Raw genomic sequence first — 23,624 nt, 5'->3', positions numbered from 1 at the left:
TGAGACAGGCAGAGAGAGAGACAGAGACAGAGAGACAGAAAAGGAAAAGTGACCACGATTCAATCTTTCAAGAAGAAATAACCCCTGAAAATGGGGCCACACCGTCCCGACCTTCCACTTCGGGAAGAGTTACTAACATTTTCTTTTTCTCACAAGACGTGTTTTCATTTGAAACGGGCCTGTTTCCCCTTCTTCTCCATCGTCCCCCCCACCCCCCGCCTTCTTTTTTGTAAATTCCAGACTCCAGGGCCGCATCCTATTTCCCAGGTCCATTTCTCAGGTTTCCTGACGTGGATAGGGAGGATTGCCTCGAGGTTTTCCTTTCATCTGTAGTCTGCCGGTCAGTTTTCCCCGCCTAAGAGAAATGGGAGGTTTGCTGAAGATTAAAACTGCGCTCAAACGCTCTCCAGTGGAATTTGAATTGACGGCTAAATCAATAACAGATGAAGACTTTGTTATTTATATGCATTCCTTTTATATTCTGAATTGAGGAGGGAGGAGCGGAGCCGGTCGGTGGTCGGAGGGCTGATAGGGAGGCCCGCGAGGCGAAGGGAGCTTCAGGGAGAGGCCTTTGCTTCGGGTGGAGACTGAAAGGCCGCAGGGAGAGCGCCTCCAAAACCTGGAAGGTTACGAGCGCCGCCGGTGGAGAATCAAGGCTGGTGCGTCTACGCGTGATTCAAGAGGCGAAGGAGGCTTCGGATCTGGGACGTACTGCCACACAAAGGGGCGGCCGCGACGCTTTCCAGTCTCTGGCAGCCCGCTGTGTCCCTCTGACTCCACTGTCCCGGCCAGCTTTGCTGCTACGATCTCCGGCTTTCCGAGACGCTCGGCCGCGCCTGACAGCGGGCCTTGACCGCACGAGCTGGCGACCCCAGGCCGGCTGCGCCGCCCTTCACTGTTGATCTTGACCGTGCGGCGGCGCCTCACCAGGCGTGGAGCTCGCTCGCCATCTCCTGGGCAGTCCGCGGCATTGGCAGAGCTCGCCGTTTAGCTCCGCAACCAAATCCTCTTTTCCCATTCTCCAGCTCACCAGCAAAGCCTCCCTCCCTCCCTCCCTCCCTGTCCCGTCCCCAGCTGCCAGCTCCACGGTACAACTTTGTCTGCTGGACCTAGGAAATTATAAACCCAGGAGATGAGGTGGGGCGGCTGGGCATCATCTGAGCCAAAGAGAAATGGAGTCTAGTTGTTCTAGTCTTTTCTATTTCTCTTTTAATTCCTTTACACCTCTAGTCCCATAGGGCAAACCGCAGCTATGCGGCTGCCAAAGCGTCCGAAGAAGACACACCTGGACCTGGAAATACCGGAGAATCGTTGTATAGTACTGAGGTAGGAAGAGAGAAGACTGCAGGGACCCGTTGGAGCTGGAGCTTTCAGACCTAGGGAGGCTGTAGCTCCTGGAAAACAGGGCAAGTTTCCCAAAATGAGAGCCTAGGTTCCCTAAGTCCCTAGGAACTGAGGTTGCAGCTTGCGCCTACACCCCGCGCCCCTCCCCCCCCCCCATGAAAGGACAGGGAATGGAATACGTCTCTGTTTCTGAGCTCCTAAGGAAACTCCGACAGAGCCCTGAGGAGCCCAGACTTGCCCAACCCCTACCCCTACCCCCACCCGCACCCCCTACCCCCGCCCTAGAGCAAGAAGAAGAGGCCGATTGCGTTCCCCAGAGCCGCCCAATTGGTCGCCATAACTCACACAATAAAGTCGCAGCGCGCTGGTCAGCCTTGCCCTCCGGCGGCGCCTGTGTGGTCTCCGTGCCGGAGCTGGCGGTCTAACCAATTCCAGCTTGGCTCGGGGACCGCGAGGCGGGCTGCAGGCTGGGGCGGGCGCCAGTCACGGGGTAGCTGGGGGTCTTGGGACCGGAGGCAGGAAAGGAGGATCCTTAACCCTCCGGCCACACTAGACTGGAGGAACAGCGGCGGGGACTGCCACATTGCTCCCAGCGAGGGAGCGCTGCCGCCTGCCACCCTGTTCGCCAGACCTCCGAACCCGCCAGCGGCCCGCGCGCCCCTGGAGGCGCTGAGCAGAGGAACGCTGCTAGTCCGCTGCCTCGGTGTGCCCTGCTGTTCCCGGCCGGTGGCTCTGGCTCTTCTGTTCTTCCACATCAGATCAGGGGAGCTCGTCCTGCACGCCATGGAGTGGATTAACACCTTGGAGTCCTGGTTTGAAGGGCTGCAGTCTCCAAGGTGACTGCTGGCGATTAAAAGAATGTAGCCTTTGGCCACGATTGGCCAATCAAGCTGTCCGGGTCCCCAGGCCAGCATTCTCCATGGACCTGGATGGTGACTTTCTTAGGAGCAGAGGGCTGGACCATGGAGAAGCACACCAGGAGTGATGTGAATCCTCCTTCCTGGGCGCCAAACTTAGGCAGAATTTGTGATGCATTCCTCTTCTGTCAGCAAACTATGCCTGCGGCCGGGGATCTAGGGCTCAGGCAGCGCTGGGTCTTCACTGCCAGCTCATGCGTGCAGAGTCCAGTCCAGAGGGATGAGGTGGGGAGGGACGGGGTAGGAGTAGCTTTGCTCAGGCCTAGCGACAGAGTTAATGGCTCCACCAGACCAAGGGCTCTCTGGACAAGCCAAGAAGTGCACCGTACTGGAAAAGGCCTCAGCTGCGAGTTAAAGCTGGTAGAAGCAAGCCTGGCCCATGTAGCCAGCGGAAAATGGGAGTGCAAAGCCGGTCAAGACCAAGAAGGGCCCCAAGGGACATTGAGGCAAACGCACCCGATGCCCAATGCCCCCAGCTGCTGAAATCAGCCTGGAAACTCGAAGAGGCTTCACCTTTGCTCAACATGCCTTAGCTCTGCTTGGCAGCCTCGTCATTCTCCATCGAATACTGCGGGTGTTATCATAATACCCTGAATGGGGGGGGGGGAGGGGAGAAACGGGTCGGGGGATGTAGGCGGTGCTGAAATGACCGGCTTTGAAGAACCTGCAGGCAAAGTTTCGTCCAATCGTTTGAGCCTGTCCTCTTATTCCCGGTTGTAACTAAATACTGCTGCAAGCGCAGCCCAAGCCCTTTGTTGGAGATGTGTGAGCGCAGTCTCTACAGAGCGGGCTATGTGGGCTCGCTTCTGAATCTACAGTCGCCCGACTCCTTCTACTTTTCCAACCTGCGGCCGAATGGCGGCCAGTTGGCCGCGCTTCCCTCCATCTCATACCCGCGCGGCGCGCTGCCCTGGGCCACCACGCCCGCCTCCTGCGCCCCAGCGCAGCCTGCCAGTGCCACCAACTTCGGCAGCTTTTCCCAGCCCTACCTGGCTGGCTCTGGGCCTCTTGGCCTGCAGCCCCTGGGCGCCAAGGACGGATCCGAAGAACAGGCCAAGTTTTATACTCCCGACGCGGCCGCCGGGCCGGAGGAGCGTGGCCGTGCGCGGCCTCCCTTCATCCCGGAGTCTAGCCTGGCCCCCGCGGCCGCTGCTCTCAAAGCGGCCAAGTACGACTACGCGGTTGTGGGCCGCGTCGCGCCGGGCTCTTCGGCCCTTCTCGAGGGGACACCCTGCTCCTCCGGCTTCAAGGACGAGACCAAGGGCCCGCTCAACTTGAACATGACAGTGCAGGCGGCGGGCGTCGCCTCCTGCCTGCAACCTTCGCTGCCCGACGGTAAAGGGTGGCCACGCTCCGCGAGCGACACACCCCGGGCCGGGGTGGGAGGTGGGGTGCAGGGGAGAGTGTGTAGAGGGAGGGAGCCGCCAGGGGCGGGCAGGCAACCGGGAGCGGGCCGGGCTGACTGGGGTTGGGGCTGTGTTGCAGGCCTGCCGTGGGGGGCGGCCCCGGGGAGGGCCCGCAAGAAGCGGAAACCCTACACTAAGCAGCAGATTGCGGAGCTGGAGAACGAATTCCTTCTCAACGAATTCATCAACCGGCAGAAGCGCAAGGAATTGTCCAACAGGCTGAACCTCAGCGACCAGCAAGTCAAAATCTGGTTCCAGAACCGGCGTATGAAGAAGAAGCGCGTGGTGCTGCGTGAGCAGGCGCTGGCGCTATACTAGCTCCCGGTGTGGCCCCGGCCGGGCCGGGCTGGGCCTGCCTTTTTTCACCGAGGCCTGGCGTGAAGGAAGAGAGGGGATAGGGCTTTTCCTTCTGCTCCTTCTCTGCTGGTTCCAGGTACCCTCCCGATCAGACAGCAGCCCCAGAAGCCTGCAGGAGGTTTGTTTGGAGGCCTGGCCGGTTGAGCATCCACTCTTTCCCCTATCTCAGAGAAGCCTGCAGAAGTTGCAGCACAACCTTGGCCTTGAGGCTTCCAGAGTGGGGGTCTGGAGTCATCTGTCCTAACTCTTAGCTGGGGCATTATTATACCCTGGGCTCACTCTAGTGTCCTTGTGCTTGGATTTCTGCTTCCACCTGATTAGTCTTCTTTTCCCCTCCTCCCCAGCCCTTTCTGCATCTAGCAGGTACCTAACTAGAGCTCAGAGTGGAACTGAATTTAGCAAGAACTCCCGGGCAGATTAGAAAGGGCTGAGGGCACAATTTTGTCTCTTTGCAGCCAAAGCCCCTTGTGGCAAAGCCATAATCTCGACTTTGCAGGAAGGAAAAGGCGCCGTCCCCCTCCTGTATGCCCTGGCTGTTTTGAGAGGACAATAGCCGCCCTAGACCTTCAGACTTCAGGAGGAAAAGGGAGTAAGGGGCATGGTGGCCAAACTCCAGAGACACCTCAGAGTCTGGCTGAACTGACCCCTCCAGCCGGGCTGAATGGATTGGATGCATCCTTCCCATGGATGGGACGAGGGAGGCTGGGGCTCCACAGCAAACTGCAGCTTCCAGACCAGACTGGTAAAATCCCCCTCCTTCTTCCACCTCCTCACACATGCCCACTGCAGAGCCCTTCACTCTGCAACTGGACCCCCGGAGCTGGACTTTGGTGAGGAGAGCTGCTAGTTGGCTTTCAGGCTGGGCTGCACTAGAGGAGGGGGAAATATCTGGGGGGAGGATAAGGGAGTGAGCCAGGAAGGGGGGGTGTCCTATCTTCTGACTGTAAATATGGCTTTCCTGTCGAGGTAGGCAAAGGTGTCGACTTCTCTGTCTTTCTTGAATTATGGTAATGGACCACCATAGGGAGAGGTGAAGTCTCCCCCACCAGTCAACAGTCAGGAGGGCTAGGAAGGAGGCCCTTCAGATCCTCAGCCCCTTCTCTGCTCTAGACCAAGTAGAGAGAAGCAGAAGTTCCCCTCTCCTCACTCTCTCCACTGCCCACCAGTTCCACCAGGGGCCCTGCCACTGTGCTCCTTCTGAGGCCATGTCTGACCGGCTCCAGCAGAGCCCGAGAGACTCCGGATCCTGCCTGGCTTCCTTTGTGGAGGCTGCGGTTGCTGAATGCCAGATAGAGATGTCCTGGGTATGCTGGAGTGTCCTGCCTTAGCTTTCAGGGAACCCAAGGGCCCCCCAAGCTCCTTCTACCATCTCTGCCCCTTTTCTGTCTCCTTCAGAGAAGTAGCACCCCGCCCCAACTTCTAGCAAGATGCACAACAGCCAAAGAGTTGAAGATTCCTTACCAAAGTATGATGATGATTTATTTTTAGTGGAGGACCAGGCCCGAGATCTGGAGCGGGCACCTCACGGGGAGCCCTAAGCCTCATCACAACTGACCTCAGTTGATGTTTAGATGAATTGCATTTTTTCTGCTATCTAATAGTTTTCATGCATGTTTTGTTTTGTTTTGATTTTGTCAAAAACAATAGCGTGTATATATCAGACATACAGAAATGTTTTGAGTGGAAATAAATATCCAAGTCCCAGTCATGCTGTCATGGGACTGATGTCGATTTTTCAAAACGTTTCAGATTCCTTTCTAATGTTTTTCAGGCCACCAAATTCATTTTTCTTTCCTGGTTGCTGTTTCACTATGGGTGCTGACTGTTCATTAAATGAGAAAATGGCTTCCAAGTCAGTCAGGAAATGGTGTATAAAAGCCTATAAACAAAATGTGTATAAAACATCCAAGGTGGGGAAACCGTGAGCAAATTTCAGCGTGTCTCACACACTAAGCGAACCCTCGGCTTGTTGCTGGCTGGGGCTTCCACGTTTTGCCTAAATTCTCAAACTTTGAAGCTTGCTGTTCAGGGGGCTGCCAAGATATGTTCCTCGGGTTTCAATACAAAACATCTCTCCCTGCCATGTTTTTGGGTCAGGCTTCTTGTGAGTAGGCTACGCCCTGTGGAAATCCTCCACACTGGCACCTCTGCCTGAAACCCAGCAGACTCCCTTGGGAAACATGACCTCTGCACCCCCTAGGCCTTCAGAGCCTCTATCTCAGGCCAGGAAAGCTAGGCTGCTTGGTATTCACCGAGCTCTTGCAGATCCCAGCTCCCAGCTAGCTCAGAGATGGAAACTAGAGAATTGCTAGCTTTTAGGAAGTGGGAGAATTAGCAAAACCGTTAAGTCTCTAATTCTGAGCATTCAGTGGTTCCAACTCCCCTTCCCTGAAGCTAATTTGATGAAATATATTTTAAACAGCTCCTTAAAAAAAAAAAAACAGGAATAAAGGAAGCAAGAAGCTGCTGAGGGAGGCCCTATCGTTAGAAATGTTTCCCCACCTGGTGGGGCTCAGGGAGGTGACGGTACCAGAACTGAGTCTCTCTGAGTCCCAGAAGGTTTGCCCCCGTCAAGATAACTGAACAAAGGCAGAGGCCACACTCAGACCTCAGGTCTGGAGGGCTGGGTAAAGGGCCAGGGAACCAGACTTAGACCCAGGCCTAAGACAACACAGGGAGACCATTTATTTGCAATATATACCATTAAATCATTGTGTTCTTTTTTCTGTAGCCTGGGATGTAGGGTGGGAGGAGATATTCATGGAGACCACTCCCCAAAGAGATTAAAATTATTCTAAGTGTAAAATCTTGTCTGTCAATTGGAGCTTCAGCAGTGTTTTTCAAATCCATCCTTTTTACTGATCCATATGAATACAAAGGCGGTGGTGTCCTCTCTCCCTTCCTAACCAAAGTCCTGGCAGGGATTTGGAACCACGATGAAATTTGAAAGAAATAAATACCCGAGAGAAATGCTGAAATCTAAGTGTTTAACATTCCCTCGCACAAAGACAAATGCGTCCTCCGAAATGCTGCAGTCCAGGCAGGCCTCTTGACCAAGGAAAAGGTTTTTAAATGAGAAAAAACGGCTTGGTCTGGCATTCAATCGGCTGCGAGCTCAGAGGGCCGACCAGGAGACGCTTTTAAGGCCTGGGGGCTCTCCCCACGGGAGGCGGGCTGGGGAGGCTTCCGGGAGGCGGGCGGGCGGAGGAGAAATCCAGAACCGTTGTAAATATTCATGTCTGTGGAGGTGGAGGGAGGGTGTGCCCCTTCATCCCGCCTCTCCCAGCTGCATCCACCCCCCGTTAGTGGGGAGGGGGGGCTCGGTGCCTGTCCGACCGTCCTTGGACAAAGGTAATCTCCCCACATTTTTGTTCTTCAGTCACTTGACTTAAGGAGCCCATTCCGAAGGCTCTGCAGGGAAGGGACTGGCTCTGGGTGCTTTCCCCGCGTTTCTCCTCTTCTTTCGTTTCCTAAAAGAGCATAAATAATTAAAGTTTGGCAGGGAGGAAAAGCTTTCTTGCAGAACTGTAGTGGCAATAAATGAAATGACTCAGAATCCCTTCCCCAGTCAGCTTTTACGAGAGCTGCCAGACAGTGTCTGTTCACGTTCTCCAGATACCAGGGGCGCCCTGACAAAGTTAAGGTCAAGTTAGTGTCTTATCTTGGGTGGCTCGAAATTACCGCATCGCGTCCGGGCGCTGCGCGGAAAGCTACCGCTCGCGGAGCTGCTGGCTGTGCCCGGAGGGGCCAGTGCGCTCCCTGCGCTTCGAGTGGGGCCGCGCAGGCAAAGACAAGGCCACAGCTCTGGGATCTTCACGGTAGGTTCTCGAGCGGGACGCGCGGGTCGGGAGGCTGCGGTTTTCCTTGGGTTTCGAGGAAAGGATGGAGGAAAAAGCTGGGGCCAAAGGGCGAAGCGGGCTGGGCCCAGAACGAAAGCCTTGGCTTGGGGGTGGGGGTGGGGGTGGGGGTCCGTGCTAACGCGCAGAGAGGGGCCAGCCGCCCCTTACCCCTGTGCACCCGCGCGCCGCTGCAGATGGCGCACCCTCCCCCGCCAAAGCACGGCTCCAGCCCGAGTGCCGTCGCCATGTCGTTGAACTTGAATGGTTCGTCCTCCCCCATTTCCCTCTTTAGCGGTCAGCAGGCTCTACTTTGGGGGCAGCGGGCTGCCTGCGCCCCACCCGTGCAGAGAGAAGGTACCAGAACCTTGCGCACTTGCAGACACGTAAAGACCCAGCCGGAGGCCCCTGCGGTCCCTGCCCTGGGTCCTGAGCAGCCCCTTGGCTAGTGTGCAGTGTCCGGGGAGCCATTTTAGGAGACAGATCCAGGGGCGTCGACTACGAGCCCGAAAGGGAGAGGCTTGGGCCGCGGATGGAGATGGGCAGGCAGATAAGTGTGCCGGCGGTCTGGGCTAAGGAGAAGGGGGCGAGCTGGGATCTGGGCGAGAGTGCCAGCTGCGTGGAAGGTGCACACAGGATGGGCAGTTCTTGGGGGTGGGGGCTTCTTGCCCTCCAGTCCCACCGACCTGTTTGCGCAGTGTTCTGAGGGAAGCTGAGATGGGAGGGGGGCGGAGAAGAGAGAGTGGGAGGGAGAATGGGAGGGAGGAGGAAAAAGAGGAAGGGGGGAACATTGGCCAGAAAATAGATATGATCTCTGATCACCCGCCTTTTCTCTGTCGGCATGGTGGGCAGAGCTCACGGCACCAGCACTGCGGCGGCCGGGGCCAGGGTGGGAACCAGCTTCACAACCTGCACTGCCTGTCCTAGGCGTAGGGCTGAGGCCCAGGACCAGTGCTGCGATTGCCTGGCAGAGGAATCCTGGGGAGAGGGGCAAATTCCTGCCCTCGGTTCTGGGATTTGGGTTTGGGGAGCTTCTTTCTGAGAGACTGATTTTATCTTTGGAAAACGCTGGCTTTCCCGAGGCGGGAGCCCAGGCCTCGCCTGGACCCCCCAGGCTAAAAAAGAGGGACGCAGCCACCGCCAAGGAGAGTGAGGCCTTGGGGCGAGTGGATGGGGGGCCCTCAGAGCCAAGTGGAGAAGAGGGGCTTGAACAAGGAGGCAAGAACTTCTGAGAGCCCGCCCCCCACCCACCCCCAGAGCTAACGGACCTCCGGGGGGCCCACAGTGACCGTGCAGGCCCTAGGGTGCCGCAGGAGCCTTGGAAAGACACGGCACGGATGCGTAGGCCTTGGCGGGGCTCCGACGCCGAGAAGGGGCTGGATGTGAGGCTAGTTGGTCCCAGTCCAGGCCAGAAGGCAGAGAGGGTGAGGAGGGCGGAGGCACCGGCGTTTTGTCTCCGCTTGCGAGAAAGCGGGAAGCCAGGCACCCTGAGAGTAGGACTCCAGATCCTTTTGTTCACCAGATCCCCCAGCTTCTAGAGGGCCACGGGGTATCTTCGCTGGCTGAACTCCCTTCTTGCTTTAGCACTGGGAGAGAAAAGGCAGAGAGGTGACAGGGAGAGAGATAGAGGTGGTGACACATAGCTAGGGAAAAGGAGGAGAGGATCAGGGGACAGACTGAGACAGGAAAGGTGGGGAGTAATAAGAGGAAGGAAGAAGAAAAAAGGAAACGGGGAAGTGAGAGAAGAGAGGACAGGAGAGAAAAGTGAGAAGAATGAAGGGAGACAAGGAAGGAGAAAGAGAGACAGAAAGGAGAGAGGGCGACAGGGCCGAGGGGGCACCGAGGTCCTGGGCCGGGTGAGCTCCTGGTAGGGCTTTGGCGTGAGTTTTTTGAGGCTGGCATTCGTGCTCCCGGTCGTCCATGGAGAGACCCAAGTTACTCCGCGGCGTAGGCGCTGGGCAGAGAAATATGTAAATCAGGGCTCCTTGCGCCCCGAGAGAGGCGCAATTACGCCCCTTGAACAAGAAGCAACAAGCTCCCGGCGGGCAAACTGAAGAGGGTGGCGGCGTCGCGGGGGAGGGAGCGGCTGCAGGAAGGGGTGTGGGGGGTGGGAAACTCACACCCTTACACCTAGTCCCCTGTGCCCGGAGCTGGGTCTCCCCCCTCAGCTCTCCGCTTCTTTCCCTTCCCCCTTCCTCCGCCTTCCTCCCCCTCCCTCCTCCTCCCTGCCGGCCTCGGTCCGCGTACTTAAAGGCGCGGGCGGGCGCGAGCGGGCGGCCCAGCCGGGCGGTGGCAGATGCACCCAGCAGTGGCAGCCGCCGGCGGCGCACAGGTGACCGGCCTGAGGCACAGCCTGATCAGGGGGTGCCTGGGGAGAGCTGGCTGGAGAGGGAGGCCGATCCGCCCCCAGCGCGCGCGCGTCTCGGCGCCAGGAACCGTCCCGGAGTGTGTTGGCGAGCACTGATATAGATATAAGGACATTTCTCTCCATGGCGTCACGTGACATAATTACCACCAGAATCAATCAAGATGAATAGCACGTCAGCTCCCGGTGGGGATTTTTGCTTAGTTGATCCTGGCCCAAGCCTCTTGTGCAATCGATGGCTCAGGTTGGCGGCGCGGGGAGCGGCCCGGGGCTCGCCGGCGCGCACGCCGCGGAGCCATGAACGACTTTGACGAGTGCGGCCCGAGCGCAGCCAGCATGTACTTGCCCGGCTGCGCCTACTATGTGGCCCCGTCGGACTTCGCCAGCAAGCCGTCGTTCCTGTCACAACCGTCGTCCTGCCAGATGACTTTCCCCTACTCTTCCAACCTGGCGCCGCACGTCCAGCCCGTGCGCGAAGTGGCCTTCCGCGACTACGGCCTGGAGCGCGCCAAGTGGCCATACCGCGGCGGCGGCGGAGGCGGTGCAGGGGGCGGCGGCGGCGGCGGCCCCGGCGGGGGCGGCAGCGGCGGCGCCGGTAGCTACGCTCCCTACTACGCTGCAGCGGCGGCGGCGGCGGCGGCGGCGGCGGCCGAGGAGGCGGCCATGCAGCGCGAGCTCCTCCCGCCCGCGGGTCGCCGTCCGGATGTGCTCTTCAAGGCGCCGGATCCGGTGTGCGCCGCGCCCGGGCCGCCGCACGGCCCCGCGGGCGCCGCCTCCAATTTCTACAGCGCCGTGGGCCGCAACGGCATCCTGCCGCAGGGCTTCGACCAGTTCTACGAGGCTGCACCCGGGCCCCCGTTCGCCGGACCGCAGCCCCCTCCGCCGCCCGCGCCGCCGCAGCCCGAGGGCGCCGCCGACAAGAGCAACCACAAGACGGCGGCCAGTGGCGGTGGGGGAAGTCCCTGCGCCAAGACGACCCCCGGCTCGGAGCCCAAGGGGGCGGCAGAGGGCGGCGACGGCGAGGTGCCCCCGGGGGAGGCGGGGGCTGAGAAGAGCGGCGGCGCAGGTAGGCACCGGACGTGGGGTGGGCGGCTGGGCGCGGGGGCCGCGGGCGCAGGGGGGCGGAGGGGCCTCCCTCTGCTTGCGCAGTTTTATGTGCTACTTTATAAGCGTTCGAAGGGGTTTATACATCCTATAAGATTTCCCGGGCCGTTGTAAAGCGTGTTTACGATAGGAAACCAATTTAGGTGGGCTTAAGGTAGACTTCGATGAGGACATTAATCGCTGCAGAGAGCTTTCCCCCAGTTTTGTGCGTGCGGTGAGGGGGGTTGGTCCTAGAGACCATGGAGGGAGGGAGGAGAGATTTCAAGCCAGTTTTTGAGTGTGGACACTCGAGCCTCCTGCTTTTAAAGGGGTGGGGGGGGGGCGTTGGGTTGGGGAGAGTTTGATGCGTGAACTGGACTTTATCCAAGCCGCTGGCTGCCCGGCGCGCTCGTGTTTCTCTCCCTTCCGAGTCCAGCTCAGAGCCTGCCTCGCCCTCTGCTTCCCCACCTCGATGCCAGGTCGTGTGTGTGTGTGTGTGCGTGCGCACGTGTGTGTGTCTGGGCGTGAACACACGTCCACGCCCGCACTCTCCTGTGAACGCCCATATATCATCCCCCACGACGCAGGCAGGGCCTTTCAGCGGCAGCAGGAGACGTCCCCAACGGGCCGAGGCCTGGCCCTCGCGCGGGCCTGGGCGGGCAGCAGGGGGGTGGGCAGGCAGTGGCCTCTCTCACCTCTTGGTCTTTTTGCCTTGCAGTGGCCCCCCAGCGATCCCGAAAAAAGCGCTGTCCCTACACCAAGTATCAGATCCGCGAACTGGAACGGGAGTTTTTCTTTAACGTGTACATAAACAAAGAGAAAAGACTCCAACTTTCTCGGATGCTCAACCTCACTGACCGGCAAGTCAAAATCTGGTTCCAGAATCGCAGAATGAAAGAAAAGAAACTGAACAGAGACCGTCTGCAGTATTTCACTGGAAACCCCTTATTTTGAGAGCTCCAGGAAGCACCCCTCTCCCCTGAGCCCCACTCACCCACTCTCCTCCCCACCAGCCTGCCCTGGGCAGGCCCAATGTCCTTGGGTTTAATGACGCCTCTTCTCTGTGGAACTCCACGATTCCTTCCCACGGTCAACTCGGGACCTCCCAGCGACCACTGCAGCCTGCGGACGAGGTCGGGGACTTGGCCGAACGGATCCTAATAAGGGGAAAATGGTAAATGCAAACGTCCCTTTACAATTTTACCGCCAATGCGCTGTTGTTCTCCCTCCCTCTCTCTGAGCTCCCGTGGGCACGCTGTGGGATCTGTAGAGAGTTAGGCCGAGGGGCTGGAAGGCGCTTGTTTTTGTTCTGAGTTTAAGGGACTGCATCCCTTCCCCTTGGTGAATGCAGATTATTTAAACTCTGGGGAATGTACCTTTGGTCTGTCGTATCAAGGCATGGGTCACTGTCTTTTGTGTGAATAAATGGTTTCTAGTAAAATGGAGGTTACAGCTTCAATACACTGTATGAATTTTCCTCTTTGAAGAAGTTTAGTGTCTGATTAGGATATTTTAGTGGCCAGAACCTTCTCTTCCAAGCAACTGAAAATCAAGTGAAATGCTTTTTAATCCCGCTAAAATAAGAGTCGTTCCCTCCCATCCTTTCTAGGCTGCACTGGCATTAAAAATCACTTTAAGGATGAATCTCTGAATTGAAGATGTGAGCCAGCCATACTGGTGCTGCCTTCTCCAGGCCATGAGGTTGGGGCAGCAGGAACCTAAGAAACAAATCTCCTTGCCCACCCCACCCCCAGTGTAGTAAACTTGGAATTCCTGAAAAAACAAAAGAAACTTAAAAAAAATAAAAACTGCTTAGGAGACCAAATTCACTCTTAACAAGCTGTCAAGGAGGCAGGGTCCCTTAAAAGAAGAAATTAAAACTAGAACCTCTCATTGGAAAAAAAGAAACTAGTTTGCTAAAGGGAAGGTATCAGTGGGTGGAGAGGGCCTGGGTCCTTGTTGGTGTCACAGGGGCTTGGAGCAGAGGAGGTAACCCCTCCTCCCTGGAAATAGGGCCCAGGGCTGCAGACCCACTTCTCACCACATTTACTGCTTCAAGGTAAAGAATGTGGTAGGGGCCGCACTGCACTTTATGTTGCAGGGCCAGGCCAGGCTGTTTACAAAACCTTGAACTGTCTAGACAACACCATAAAAGCTAAAGTTCTAAACAGCTTAATTGAGTTATATTATACACCTTCTGGTGGGCCCAAAGGAGATTTCCGCAATGTGCAATAAACGGGAAGAGTGAGAAGAGCTTCTCTTTCTCTGAAAAGAATAAAGTGAATCTTATGACTCGTAACCTCTCGTAAGCCCAAAGTCAAAAAATAAATCCATAAGAGGCACAGCACCCCATGCATCTTCCAAGGGGGCATGCATTTCCAAATGCAAAATTTTTTTGATTACCAAAGCTTTTGGGGGGAAGGAAAAACATAAGTGCATAAGTGTATGCCTTTGAACTTCCAAAATGTCAAGGTCATCACCTTTAACCTTTCTGAATAATTAGGTGCCTTAAGGTTCTTCTGTGATATTCAACTGCCACCCACTCTCATGCACACATGCTCACACACATCCAGACCCACACACACGTTTATGACCACACAGAATCATATCGGGGGCTCACCATAAATCTAAGCCAATTCCTGATTTCAGGATCAATAACCTTAATTTCCCTTCAAACATTTGTGTAATTCAATAGCAATTGACTGCTTTCAAAAATACTGGTTATATTAAAATGTCTACCAGCATGCTTTTAATACAGCTAGGAAATGCTGGGGTTTTTTTTTTTTTGTGGGGGGGGGGAGTCATATATAGCAGTCCTTTAGCTCTAATGAAGAACCGAGGTTTTAAAAACAGGTATTTGAAAAAGGAAGGTATTACAGACTTAACTTCGTTATATTTGAAAAAATTTGTCACCCTATCAAATAAATTATTGCACTTCCTATGATATGGAACAAAAGAAAATATATTTATACTGTTTCCAAAAATGTCCCTCAACCTTTGGTTAAAGATGCAATAGAAACAAAGCGTACAGCGGAATAACTTCGTTCAGAAGGGGATTCCTTTGTTTGGAATTCTAGGCATCCGTTACAATGTCAGTGCCCTAGTAATGTGATCGTTCCAGGAGATTTAAACTGGTTTATTTCTTTCTCTCTCCATCTATCTCTCGCTCGCTCTCTCTCTCTCTCTTTTAAACTGCGTCTAAATGTAGCAAGCTTGTATGTCCACCACCGTAGGAGAGCCCGAACCTAGAGATACCATTTCGCGTTTGCCTGGCCTTGGAGAGCCACACGGGGGCGTGCTCACGTACCAGAAGCCGCATTTGTCGGAGAGGCAGCGGTACCATATCTTTCCAATACTGGATTCTAATACTGGATTCTAATAGCGGTTAGAAATCGCTGAGGTGTTTGATGTTTGTTTATTCTAAGCAGCCCTGAGGTTGGGAAGTTGTATAAAGACAGAGGAACGGGAGCAGATTCCTGAAACAAGAGATCACCTAATCGTTGTCTTCTTAAAGATAAAGCTGTTGCAAAGAATACCTCGGTATAACCTGGTGGTGTCGAGGAGAGGTTTTTAAAAGACAAATATGTGCATTTCAAAATAGGTCATGCCACTGCAAGTTAATTAAATTACGGAAATCAGTTTTCTTGGTGGTTTGAGTGTGGAGAGCCATAGGAAGGTAGAACCACCCCTGCCCAAAACCGCGTCCGCCTTGCACGCTCTCCGACCGCCTGGGGTGATTAAAAGGCTTTTGTTTAAGACAGATCAGGGAGCCGGCAACTTAGCTGAGTGTGGTCTCAGAAAAATGAGACGCGTGGGGACCTAGCGGGTCGTTCTGCGCGAGGGATCCCCCCACCCCCGGTCGTGCCTGGCGCTCGGGGCTACCGGTAGCACCGGGAGGCGCAGGCAGGACTGAGTTGGGGCGCCCGGGCCAGACTGGGCTAATGTGGTTGCGCGGAGCGTCAGGCAGTCCGGGAAATGTTTAAACTTCAAGGCGTCGTGGAATGGGGAATGCATTTGAAGCAAACGGGCTTTGCTTTTGACAGAACCCTGGCCAGCCTTCCAAGCCGTCTGCTGGCCTTGAGCGCCGAGCTTGATTTTGGCACAAGCTCTTGGAAGCAGTTTTCTCACTGCGTGCCCTCCTCGACCCCACTCCCACCCTGAAAAGCCCCTGACATTGCAGAGGGCCTGTGCCACCATCCGCCGTCCAAAAGGGAAGTTCCAAAATGAAGGGTGGAAGTCCCAAAATGAAGGGTGGCAGTTCTTTCTTTCCCGAAGTTCATTGTAAGTACATGCAACCTCGGAATTAGTGAGGACCTCCTCAGCCCCGCTGTCTCTACTCCCTCCCTCCAGGCCCTGGACCGAAGACTCTGGGTCCACCCCTGGGAGTTGGCATCTGCTTCAGTGGAGGCTGGTGGCCATGAGTCTCCCCACCCTATGGGAGGCGCCAGCCAGAGGCATTGATGTTCCCCACGCATACCCTGGCTCCTGCCTGTCTGACCGTGGGCCCAGCTTAGCTATTGTGAATCGACATTTCCGGGAGCCTAACCCGGGCCTCAGTCCAAGTGGGGTGAGAGCCCCCCTCCCCAAATGTCATTGCGTTCCTCTTTAGGCAGCTCCAGTGGGGGCGCTTGTGGCCTTTCAGGGACCCTTGGCTTTGACTGGCAGCCTCCCCCAGATCACGGATGCTTAGCAATCTGCAGTTCCTTTCCTCTCAGCAGCGCCCAAATTGAGCCTGAAAAAGGTCAGGGAATTGGATCAGGACTCCTGGGGGCTGCAGACCTGACCCCTCTTGATCATTCGCAGTGTGTGGGGCTCATAGAGCATGGCCACATGTCTTGAGTCGCTGAGGTCTCAGATCCTGAAGTGCAGGGAAATTGGGAGAAGTAGTCTTTTGTGTCTGCAAAGGGAAGAGGTTCCTAGACTGCCGGTCCTTTTGCATGTCTCCTTAGACCCCTCTTTGCATTGGTGGTGGCTTCTCTAGCCTCCCCAGTTGCCCCCTTGACTTCTTTTCACATTGGCTGGGAGATGCACAGTGCAATCCGGAAGGGTGCTCTGAGGAAGCAGCTTTTAAAATTTCTGCCCATCCACTCTGCCCCCCAAAAGTGGCACAGCCCTGAGAGGCCACTCAGGGCCCAAATTCAGGGTGAACCTAGCCCCAGGTCCACTCAGGCCCAGGGCCGCTGCTCTTCTTCCCAGTGACAGGAGAGCAGAGATACAAGCCATTTCTTGATTGCAAATGCTAATTTCTTGCTAAAGCGACCCTTTTAATTTTTCTCTGGAAAGAACTGTGCCAGGGAGAAGAATGTCTTGGTACAATTGTGGATATTCATCTCCTTTATTGTGCAATATTGATTTATTATTAATGGTAACTGCTCTAACTAATCTAAAGATGATCGAAAACAGCAGCTATGCAGTTGCATTAAATACTTGTAAGCAAAATAAAGCCTGGCCTTGAAAGCCTTGCTTTTTCATTCCATTTGCTTTATCTTAGCCTTAGAGTCTTAGGCAAACTTTCCATCCTCCCAGGCTCAGATCATTATCTTGTATTATTTCTATTTTGCTTGATTTTTATAATAAAATCTCTCTGAAATATTGGCAGTCTCTGGCCTCAAGGAGCTGGTCTGAAGACAGAAATTTGAAAAAGAATAAAAGAGAATTTTGTAATAATAGATCCAAAATTATATCTGATACACATTTTTTCCCCTGTGAGTGAAGAATACCTATTTAAAACCAAATCCAATGTGGGAGTGACTTTTGAGCTTGAAGGCACAGGGGCCTGAAACAAAGTCCCCCCAAATTCGGAAGGCAGATCCTGCCTGTCCTGGCTCATGGCAGACCTACCCGTTCGGTGAGGAATCGCTGGTTTTTAGCTTGGATGTTTTATTCATGTATAAATAAAGATTATGAAAGGGCATTTGATGGGCATAAAATTCTCGATTAGATTGAACACTCTTGCCTCCCTTGTGGGATAGAGAGAATTGGACAACGGATTCCCAGCAGCTCCCTTGGCCGACAAGCAAAGGGAGGACAGTGCTGGAGCGCCAGGCTGGCGTCAGGGCGCCTGCCACGAGCGTGTGGAGTGGGCACTTTGTCCAGCCCTGGGCATGCTTAGCTGTGGCTGAGATCATGATCTCCGTCTTGAGAGAAAGCAAATTTCAGGGTGCTGGTCAGTGGCTGTTAGCTTTGAATAGGACCTTAGCAGACTAGAGTCAAAAGTTGGGTTTCTTCCCTGCCTCACTCCCCCACCCCCAAGCTTAAAAACAGCCACCCCTGCCGAAGGTAATGTTTAAACCTCCACTTCTTCGGCGGCATCCCGCAGCCAGAGCAGTTAGAGGCGCCAGGCTTTTAACCTGACAATGATGTTGTATTTGAACAGCTGCGTAAAGGTTTAAAAGGTCTGTCTCACTGCCACTGCGGAGTTTTTTAAAAGGGGTTATTGTTTGGGCGAGGGCACTGTGAGGGGACAGCCGAAGCGGTCCCAAGGATGAAAATAATGTCCAACGACTGTTTCCACCAGGTCAGGGGAGATTCCTTTTGGGGAGGGGTGGACAAAGGGTTTGTTGGAAAAGGTTTTTGTGAAGGAGCGAGCGGGCTATTATGTCCCCCAGTAGGCTGAGCATCAGGCTCCAAAAAAAAAAAAAAAAAGTTCTGCTGAGGCAGAAACCCAATTTGCGCACAAGTTCAGTCTCTGGGCCTGAAATCCAAGGCCAGCCCATGACAGGACTAGTGTGGGGAGAAGAAAACACGGATGCCTTCCTGGGCAGAGAACTGGTTTACGATCAGAATTTTCGGGGCCCTTTTCCTCTCTCGGATGCAGGAAAGGGGATCCGGGAAGCCGGATCGGCTCCAGCGCCCTAGCTGGGGTCCCTCGTCCAGGGCAAACCTTTGGAAATCAAGGTTAAAGCTCCCTGCTGCTGCCCGGAGGCCACGGCTTCCGAAGGACTGATCACTGCCTGCAACCAGAGAACAAGGGAGGAAGTTGTTGAAGAAGTTTCTCATAAAACTCTAAGTTTCCATGGTGGTGCTGGTGGTTGTTCTTTTAATGAGGTTGACCACAACCCCAGACTAAATCCTCTTTATAGAACTTTCCCTCACCAAAGGAAACAGAGGACTGAGGTTCCCCCACCTCTTTTTTCCCTCCCTTCCCTTACCCAAGCAGAGTCGAATCATGTCAAATACTTTTAGGAATTGTCCAAAACTATAAAACTCAACTTCTGACAAAAGTGTAGCTTTTAATATTTGACAATTTGTGTTAAAACAAAAATTGACCTTCTTGGTTAGCAGCGAAGGGGAAAAATCAATAGTATAATTTTCAATAATTCATAAAGCAAATGCCATTATGCTAAATCTTAACTATTAATCTTATCCTTTACAAAGTCTCAATTGATTTGTTAATAAAATATCTTCCCGTGTGTGGCAACAGCGGGTATAACTCTTTAAAAACCTTCAGAAGCCAGAAAATTACCAAGTAGCCCAAGAATGTAGATGAGAATTTTATTGATCACTCTGATTCTTCTTAATATGTATTAATAAATTCCACAACCTTTTGTACCTTGCACTTGTCAGAAACCAGCGCTTTTACAAAATCCATAAAAGGAAAACATATTTTCTGTGCAGAAGAACCAAATGACACCTTTGCATCTCTCTCTCTCCTGCTTGGCCCAGTTTTCTAAAACTTCTGGAGTCTGAGGGCGAGAGTTTCCTCCTTTCCTAGAAAAGTCTTTTCTCCCTTCCTCTTTGCCCTCTACTATCAGGGCGTGTGGGGAGGGAATCCTTGGTTTAGTTGGTTTAGTTCTTCCGCTGGGAACCCGGGGGATGCTTTCGCGGATAGCGAACTGCTGGCGAGGGATTGTCTCCGGGCTGAAAGCTCCCAGCGGCCCGACCCGCGGAGACTGGGGTGTGGTTCCACGGAGAGCCGAAGGCTCGGGTAGCCCACCGGGGCGCGGAGGCGCTGGGAGCTGGGGCGGGCGGACCGAGTCAGAGGACAGCGCCGGGGCCGGGCCGGTCCTCGGGGCTCCGCGGGGCCGGCCAGCTGCGTGGCCTCTCGGCCCTCGCGGCCCTTCTCGCCTCCGCTCCCCAGGATATCTTGGCCGCGTCTCCGCACCAGAGCTCTTTCCTGTGGACCCTTGGGGTGGTATGTCTCAGAGTCTGGGGAATCCAACTCACCTTCCCAGGCTGCCTGGGACAAAATGAACCAGGCTGGGCCCCCAACCCCGCCCTCGCCCCGGCCCTCTTGGGCGCCTTCTGCCTGGGCGTGTGCGGAGAATGCTTCTGTGTGCTGGCGCCACGGCGCCCCGGCTTCCCTCCCCGCGTGTGTCCTCCCGGAGACCCCTCGGGCCGAGACTTTCCTTCCGCCTGCGGGGCCCAGCGGCTGGAGTGGGGGACGCGAGTGGGGCGGGCGGGCCGAGCGAGCCCCGGGAGGCTGGCGGACGGCGGAGAGTGCTGGGCCGGTTGTCTCCAGCGCGCACTATCGCGGGCGCGTAGTAGATGTCGCTGTTGTCCGTGCTTACGCGGCCGGCTGGCCGGCTCTGGAGCACGTGACCTGCGAGGAGGCTGCGGCTCAAGGCCATTTTCAAATCTCATTGGCTTGGTTGTCATGTGGTCGGCAGAGGCATCCACAATTACACGGGGAATGTTTTCCTAGAGATGTCAGCCTACAAAGGACACAATCTCTCTTCTTCAAATTCCTCCCCAAAATGTCCTTTCCCAACAGCTCTCCTGCTGCTAATACTTTTTTAGTAGATTCCTTGATCAGTGCCTGCAGGAGTGACAGTTTTTATTCGAGCAGCGCCAGCATGTACATGCCACCACCTAGTGCAGACATGGGGACCTATGGAATGCAAACCTGTGGACTACTCCCGTCTCTGGCCAAAAGAGAAGTGAACCACCAAAATATGGGTATGAATGTGCATTCTTATATACCTCAAGTAGACAGTTGGACAGACCCGAACAGATCTTGTCGAATAGAGCAACCTGTTACACAGCAAGTCCCTACTTGCTCCTTCACCACCAACATTAAGGAAGAATCCAATTGCTGCATGTATTCTGATAAGCGCAACAAACTCATTTCTGCTGAGGTCCCTTCGTACCAGAGGCTGGTCCCTGAGTCCTGTCCCGTTGAGAACCCTGAGGTTCCTGTCCCTGGATATTTTAGACTGAGTCAGACCTACGCCACCGGGAAAACCCAAGAGTACAATAACAGCCCCGAAGGCAGCTCCACAGTCATGCTCCAGCTCAACCCTCGCGGCGCGGCCAAGCCGCAGCTCTCGGCCGCCCAGCTGCAGATGGAAAAGAAGATGAACGAGCCCGCAAGTGGCCAGGAGCCCGCCAAAGTCTCCCAGGTGGAGAGCCCCGAGGCCAAGGGCGGCCTTCCAGAAGAGAGGAGCTGCCTGGCTGAGGTCTCCGTGTCCAGTCCCGAAGTACAGGAGAAGGAAAGCAAAGGTCGGTATGAGCAGAGTTGCCACCCCAGCGGGGCGCGCAGCCCGGGAACCCGGCAGAGAGAGGGAACGCCTGGGTGCCCAGTGCCGAACCCGGCAGCCTGGGGCCCCGACTGGCAAGTGCCACTCCTCCCCGCTCTTGGAGGGGCAATCTTAGTCCCGAGATGGTTTCTGCTTTTCCCGCGCTGCCCTCGCCCTCCTGGCTACTCCTGGCCCCGCGCTGATGGCGCCCCGGCAGAGGAAGGGCTTGCTGGGTTTATTTTTCCTGCGCTAGACCTGAAATGCAACAAAAGAGCGCAAATGAGACCTGCGGCTGGTAAACACGGCCCCAGAACCTCCTTTCTCCAGCTCAGATTTGTAGTCCCAGCCCTGCCTTTCACCCAATGATGATTTTAAGGTGGTCCAAGGCACCGTGTTCGTGTTCAAGTGTATGCACCCCGCATCCTGCGAGCTTGGGGGCGGCAAGGGGAATGAGATGGCTGGGCCGGTTGGTGCTTGGGCCGAAGAACAGGGCTCCTTGCCTCTGCGGAGCTAGGTAACCTTGGCTTTGTCTGGGGAAAGTGCCGAAAGCTTTGCAATCCATTTGCAAAGGGGGCAAAGGCAGAAGGGGGAGAGAATGGAATGTGTGTGGCCCACCCAGCAGGGCCAGCCTTAGGGCTGGGCAGGGCAAAGAGCCAGGGGCTCTGGCTTTTCTGCCCCTGATCCTCTCCCCCAGTGCTCAGAGTTGGGCCACAGCAAGGAGCTACATTTCTGGGAGAATGTTTTTGTGTGGGGGCAAGAAGGCATAAGAATTCAGGAAATTCTTGGGCACACAACGATGCCCAAGCAGGGCGGAGAAGTTGTACTCGGTTATCTTTTGAAAGAGAATTGGCACCTATAAACCTGGCTGTGCGGGGCTCCCTGCCTGCCTAGGAGAAGTGGGAACGAAGTGGCAGACTTGGGGATCTGAGGCAGCAGTGGGGTTTCTAGGCTTGTCAGGCTGTGGCTTGCTTCTTCCACTCTAGCCCTGTTGTAAGATGATCACTTAGAATGTTGCTGGTGAGATCCTGAAAGTTTACTATTATACTAATATTTTGTGCGGGTCAGAAAGGAGAGAGAGAGAGAGAGAGAAAACGCTGACACAGAGGGCGAGAGTACCCACCCATCGTGTCATTTGGGGTATTTTAACTAATCTGGCATCATTTACAAATCCCTTCCAGGGCCCACCTCGTGTGAGTAATGTGTAATACCAGCATTTCCCAAAGGGCCTGGCTGCCAGAGGGGTCATGGCCAAGGGTACATTTGAACAGACTGAGAGAAAAAAAAATTCTTGATTTTTTTTCTTTTTCCCTTTAATTTTGTTAGAGGAAATCAAGTCTGATACTCCAACCAGCAATTGGCTCACTGCAAAGAGTGGCAGAAAGAAGAGGTGCCCTTACACTAAGCACCAAACGCTGGAATTAGAAAAAGAGTTCTTGTTCAATATGTACCTCACCCGCGAGCGCCGCCTAGAGATCAGTAAGAGCGTTAACCTCACCGACAGGCAGGTCAAGATTTGGTTTCAAAACCGCCGAATGAAACTCAAGAAGATGAGCCGAGAGAACCGGATCCGAGAACTGACCGCCAACCTCACCTTCTCTTAGGTCCGAGGCCCGTCAGAGGCCAGGATCGGAGAGGGGGCACCGACTTCCAGGGCCGAGTGCTGGAGGATTGGGAAGGCGGAAACAAAACCTTCATTGCTCTCTGTTTTTTGATTTGTTTTTTTGTTTTTGTTTTTGTTTTTCCTGCTAGAATGTGACTTTGGGGTCATTCTGTTCATGCTGCAAGTGATCTGTAATCCCTATGAGTATATATATATATTAAAAAACTAGCACATGTAATTTATTATTTTTTTCATCGTAATGCAGGGTAACTATTACTGCGAATTTTCATTTGGGTCTTAACTTATTGGAACTGTAGAGCATCCATCAATCCACTCGTCCATCCAGCAATGTGACTTTTTCATGTTTTTCCTAACACAAAAGGTCTGTGTGTGTGGTTAGTCCATGAGCTCATGGCGTTTTGAGTACATCCAGTACTTAAAAGTACTTTTACATATATATTTTAAAAAGATTAAGAAAATCCACAAGCTTTGTGGGGAGGGACTTAAAAAGCACATTACAATGTATCTTTTTGCAAATGAGTTTAGCAATTGTCCTTGGTGAGATGGAATATTGAGACTTTGCCTTGTAGCCTTTCCCTTGTGGTGCATCTATGGTTTGGTAGAAGTACAACAGCAACCTGTCCTTTCTGTGCATGTTCTGGTCGCATGTATAATGCAATAAACTCTGGAAACAAGTGTACTCCCTCTGCTTTCTGAAATGGAAATATGTTATGGTGGAAATGAAAGACTTTGGTGAGATTGTCTTCCTGTTAAACTGCTTGTTTGGGGCAGTTGTCGGGGTGGTAGAGAGCAGGGGAGGGGAAATGGGAGAGAAAAGCTGAAGGGGATCTTTGGTGCTGAAATTTGGCAGTGGTCAGGGGAGTGATAATCCAAACTGTATGTGCTGTTTTCCTAGTTGGGAAGAAGGAGGGTCCTCTCTCCCCCTCCCCCCATGATAGTAACATAATTGATTTGTCAGTGGGTGTGAGCTTCCCCTCTAGTCTCAGCCTGGTAAGTAAGCCTGTGCCCAAACCGCATTTTCCTCCCAGCTCCCCACTTGTGTGTCTTCCTCTCTTTGGTTTTGGTTGTGTTATTTTTAATGCTTTTGGTGGAGTCTTGGAGATTTCTGGCTGGTGTGCCATCATCAGGGGCTGGGTTGAAATCAGTCTTGCCCACCTGGAAGCCGCCAGGCCTCCATTACAGGAGCAGGGACAAGCAGCAACTTAGCATTGCATCGGATCCAATTCGGCCCCCATTT

At 54.2% G+C, this 23,624-nt stretch overlaps 3 protein-coding genes across 4 annotated transcripts; all 3 read left to right on the top strand.

Annotated features, from left to right (window-relative positions):
- Positions 1-2,961: 2,961 nt before the first annotated feature.
- HOXD12 (homeobox D12) lies at positions 2,962-12,157 on the top strand. Its single transcript, XM_082395863.1, has 3 exons — positions 2,962-3,596; positions 3,747-7,375; positions 12,027-12,157. The coding sequence occupies exons 1-2, from the start codon at positions 3,023-3,025 to the stop codon at positions 3,983-3,985; spliced, it is 813 nt and encodes a 270-aa protein (XP_082251989.1). The 5' UTR covers positions 2,962-3,022; the 3' UTR covers positions 3,986-7,375; positions 12,027-12,157.
- On the top strand, positions 9,376-12,749 carry HOXD11 (homeobox D11). Its single transcript, XM_082395862.1, has 2 exons — positions 9,376-11,291; positions 12,027-12,749. The coding sequence occupies exons 1-2, from the start codon at positions 10,523-10,525 to the stop codon at positions 12,260-12,262; spliced, it is 1,005 nt and encodes a 334-aa protein (XP_082251988.1). The 5' UTR covers positions 9,376-10,522; the 3' UTR covers positions 12,263-12,749.
- Positions 12,368-23,062, top strand: HOXD10 (homeobox D10). 2 transcript variants are annotated; one of them, XM_082395859.1, is made up of 3 exons: positions 12,368-12,482; positions 14,517-20,749; positions 22,090-23,062. In XM_082395859.1, the coding sequence occupies exons 2-3, from the start codon at positions 19,498-19,500 to the stop codon at positions 22,365-22,367; spliced, it is 1,530 nt and encodes a 509-aa protein (XP_082251985.1). In that variant the 5' UTR covers positions 12,368-12,482; positions 14,517-19,497; the 3' UTR covers positions 22,368-23,062. The 2 variants fall into 2 exon arrangements, with proteins under 2 accessions (XP_082251985.1, XP_082251986.1); XM_082395860.1 differs by lacking the exon at positions 12,368-12,482 and having other exon boundaries at positions 19,844-20,749.
- The last annotated feature ends 562 nt before the right edge of the window (positions 23,063-23,624 follow it).

This window comes from Balaenoptera borealis (genome assembly GCF_965194805.1).
Source record: "Balaenoptera borealis genome assembly, chromosome: 6".
Lineage (NCBI taxonomy): Eukaryota > Metazoa > Chordata > Mammalia > Artiodactyla > Balaenopteridae > Balaenoptera > Balaenoptera borealis.
The sequence above is the reverse complement of the archived record's forward strand: the minus strand, read 5'-3'. Positions and strand labels throughout refer to the sequence as shown.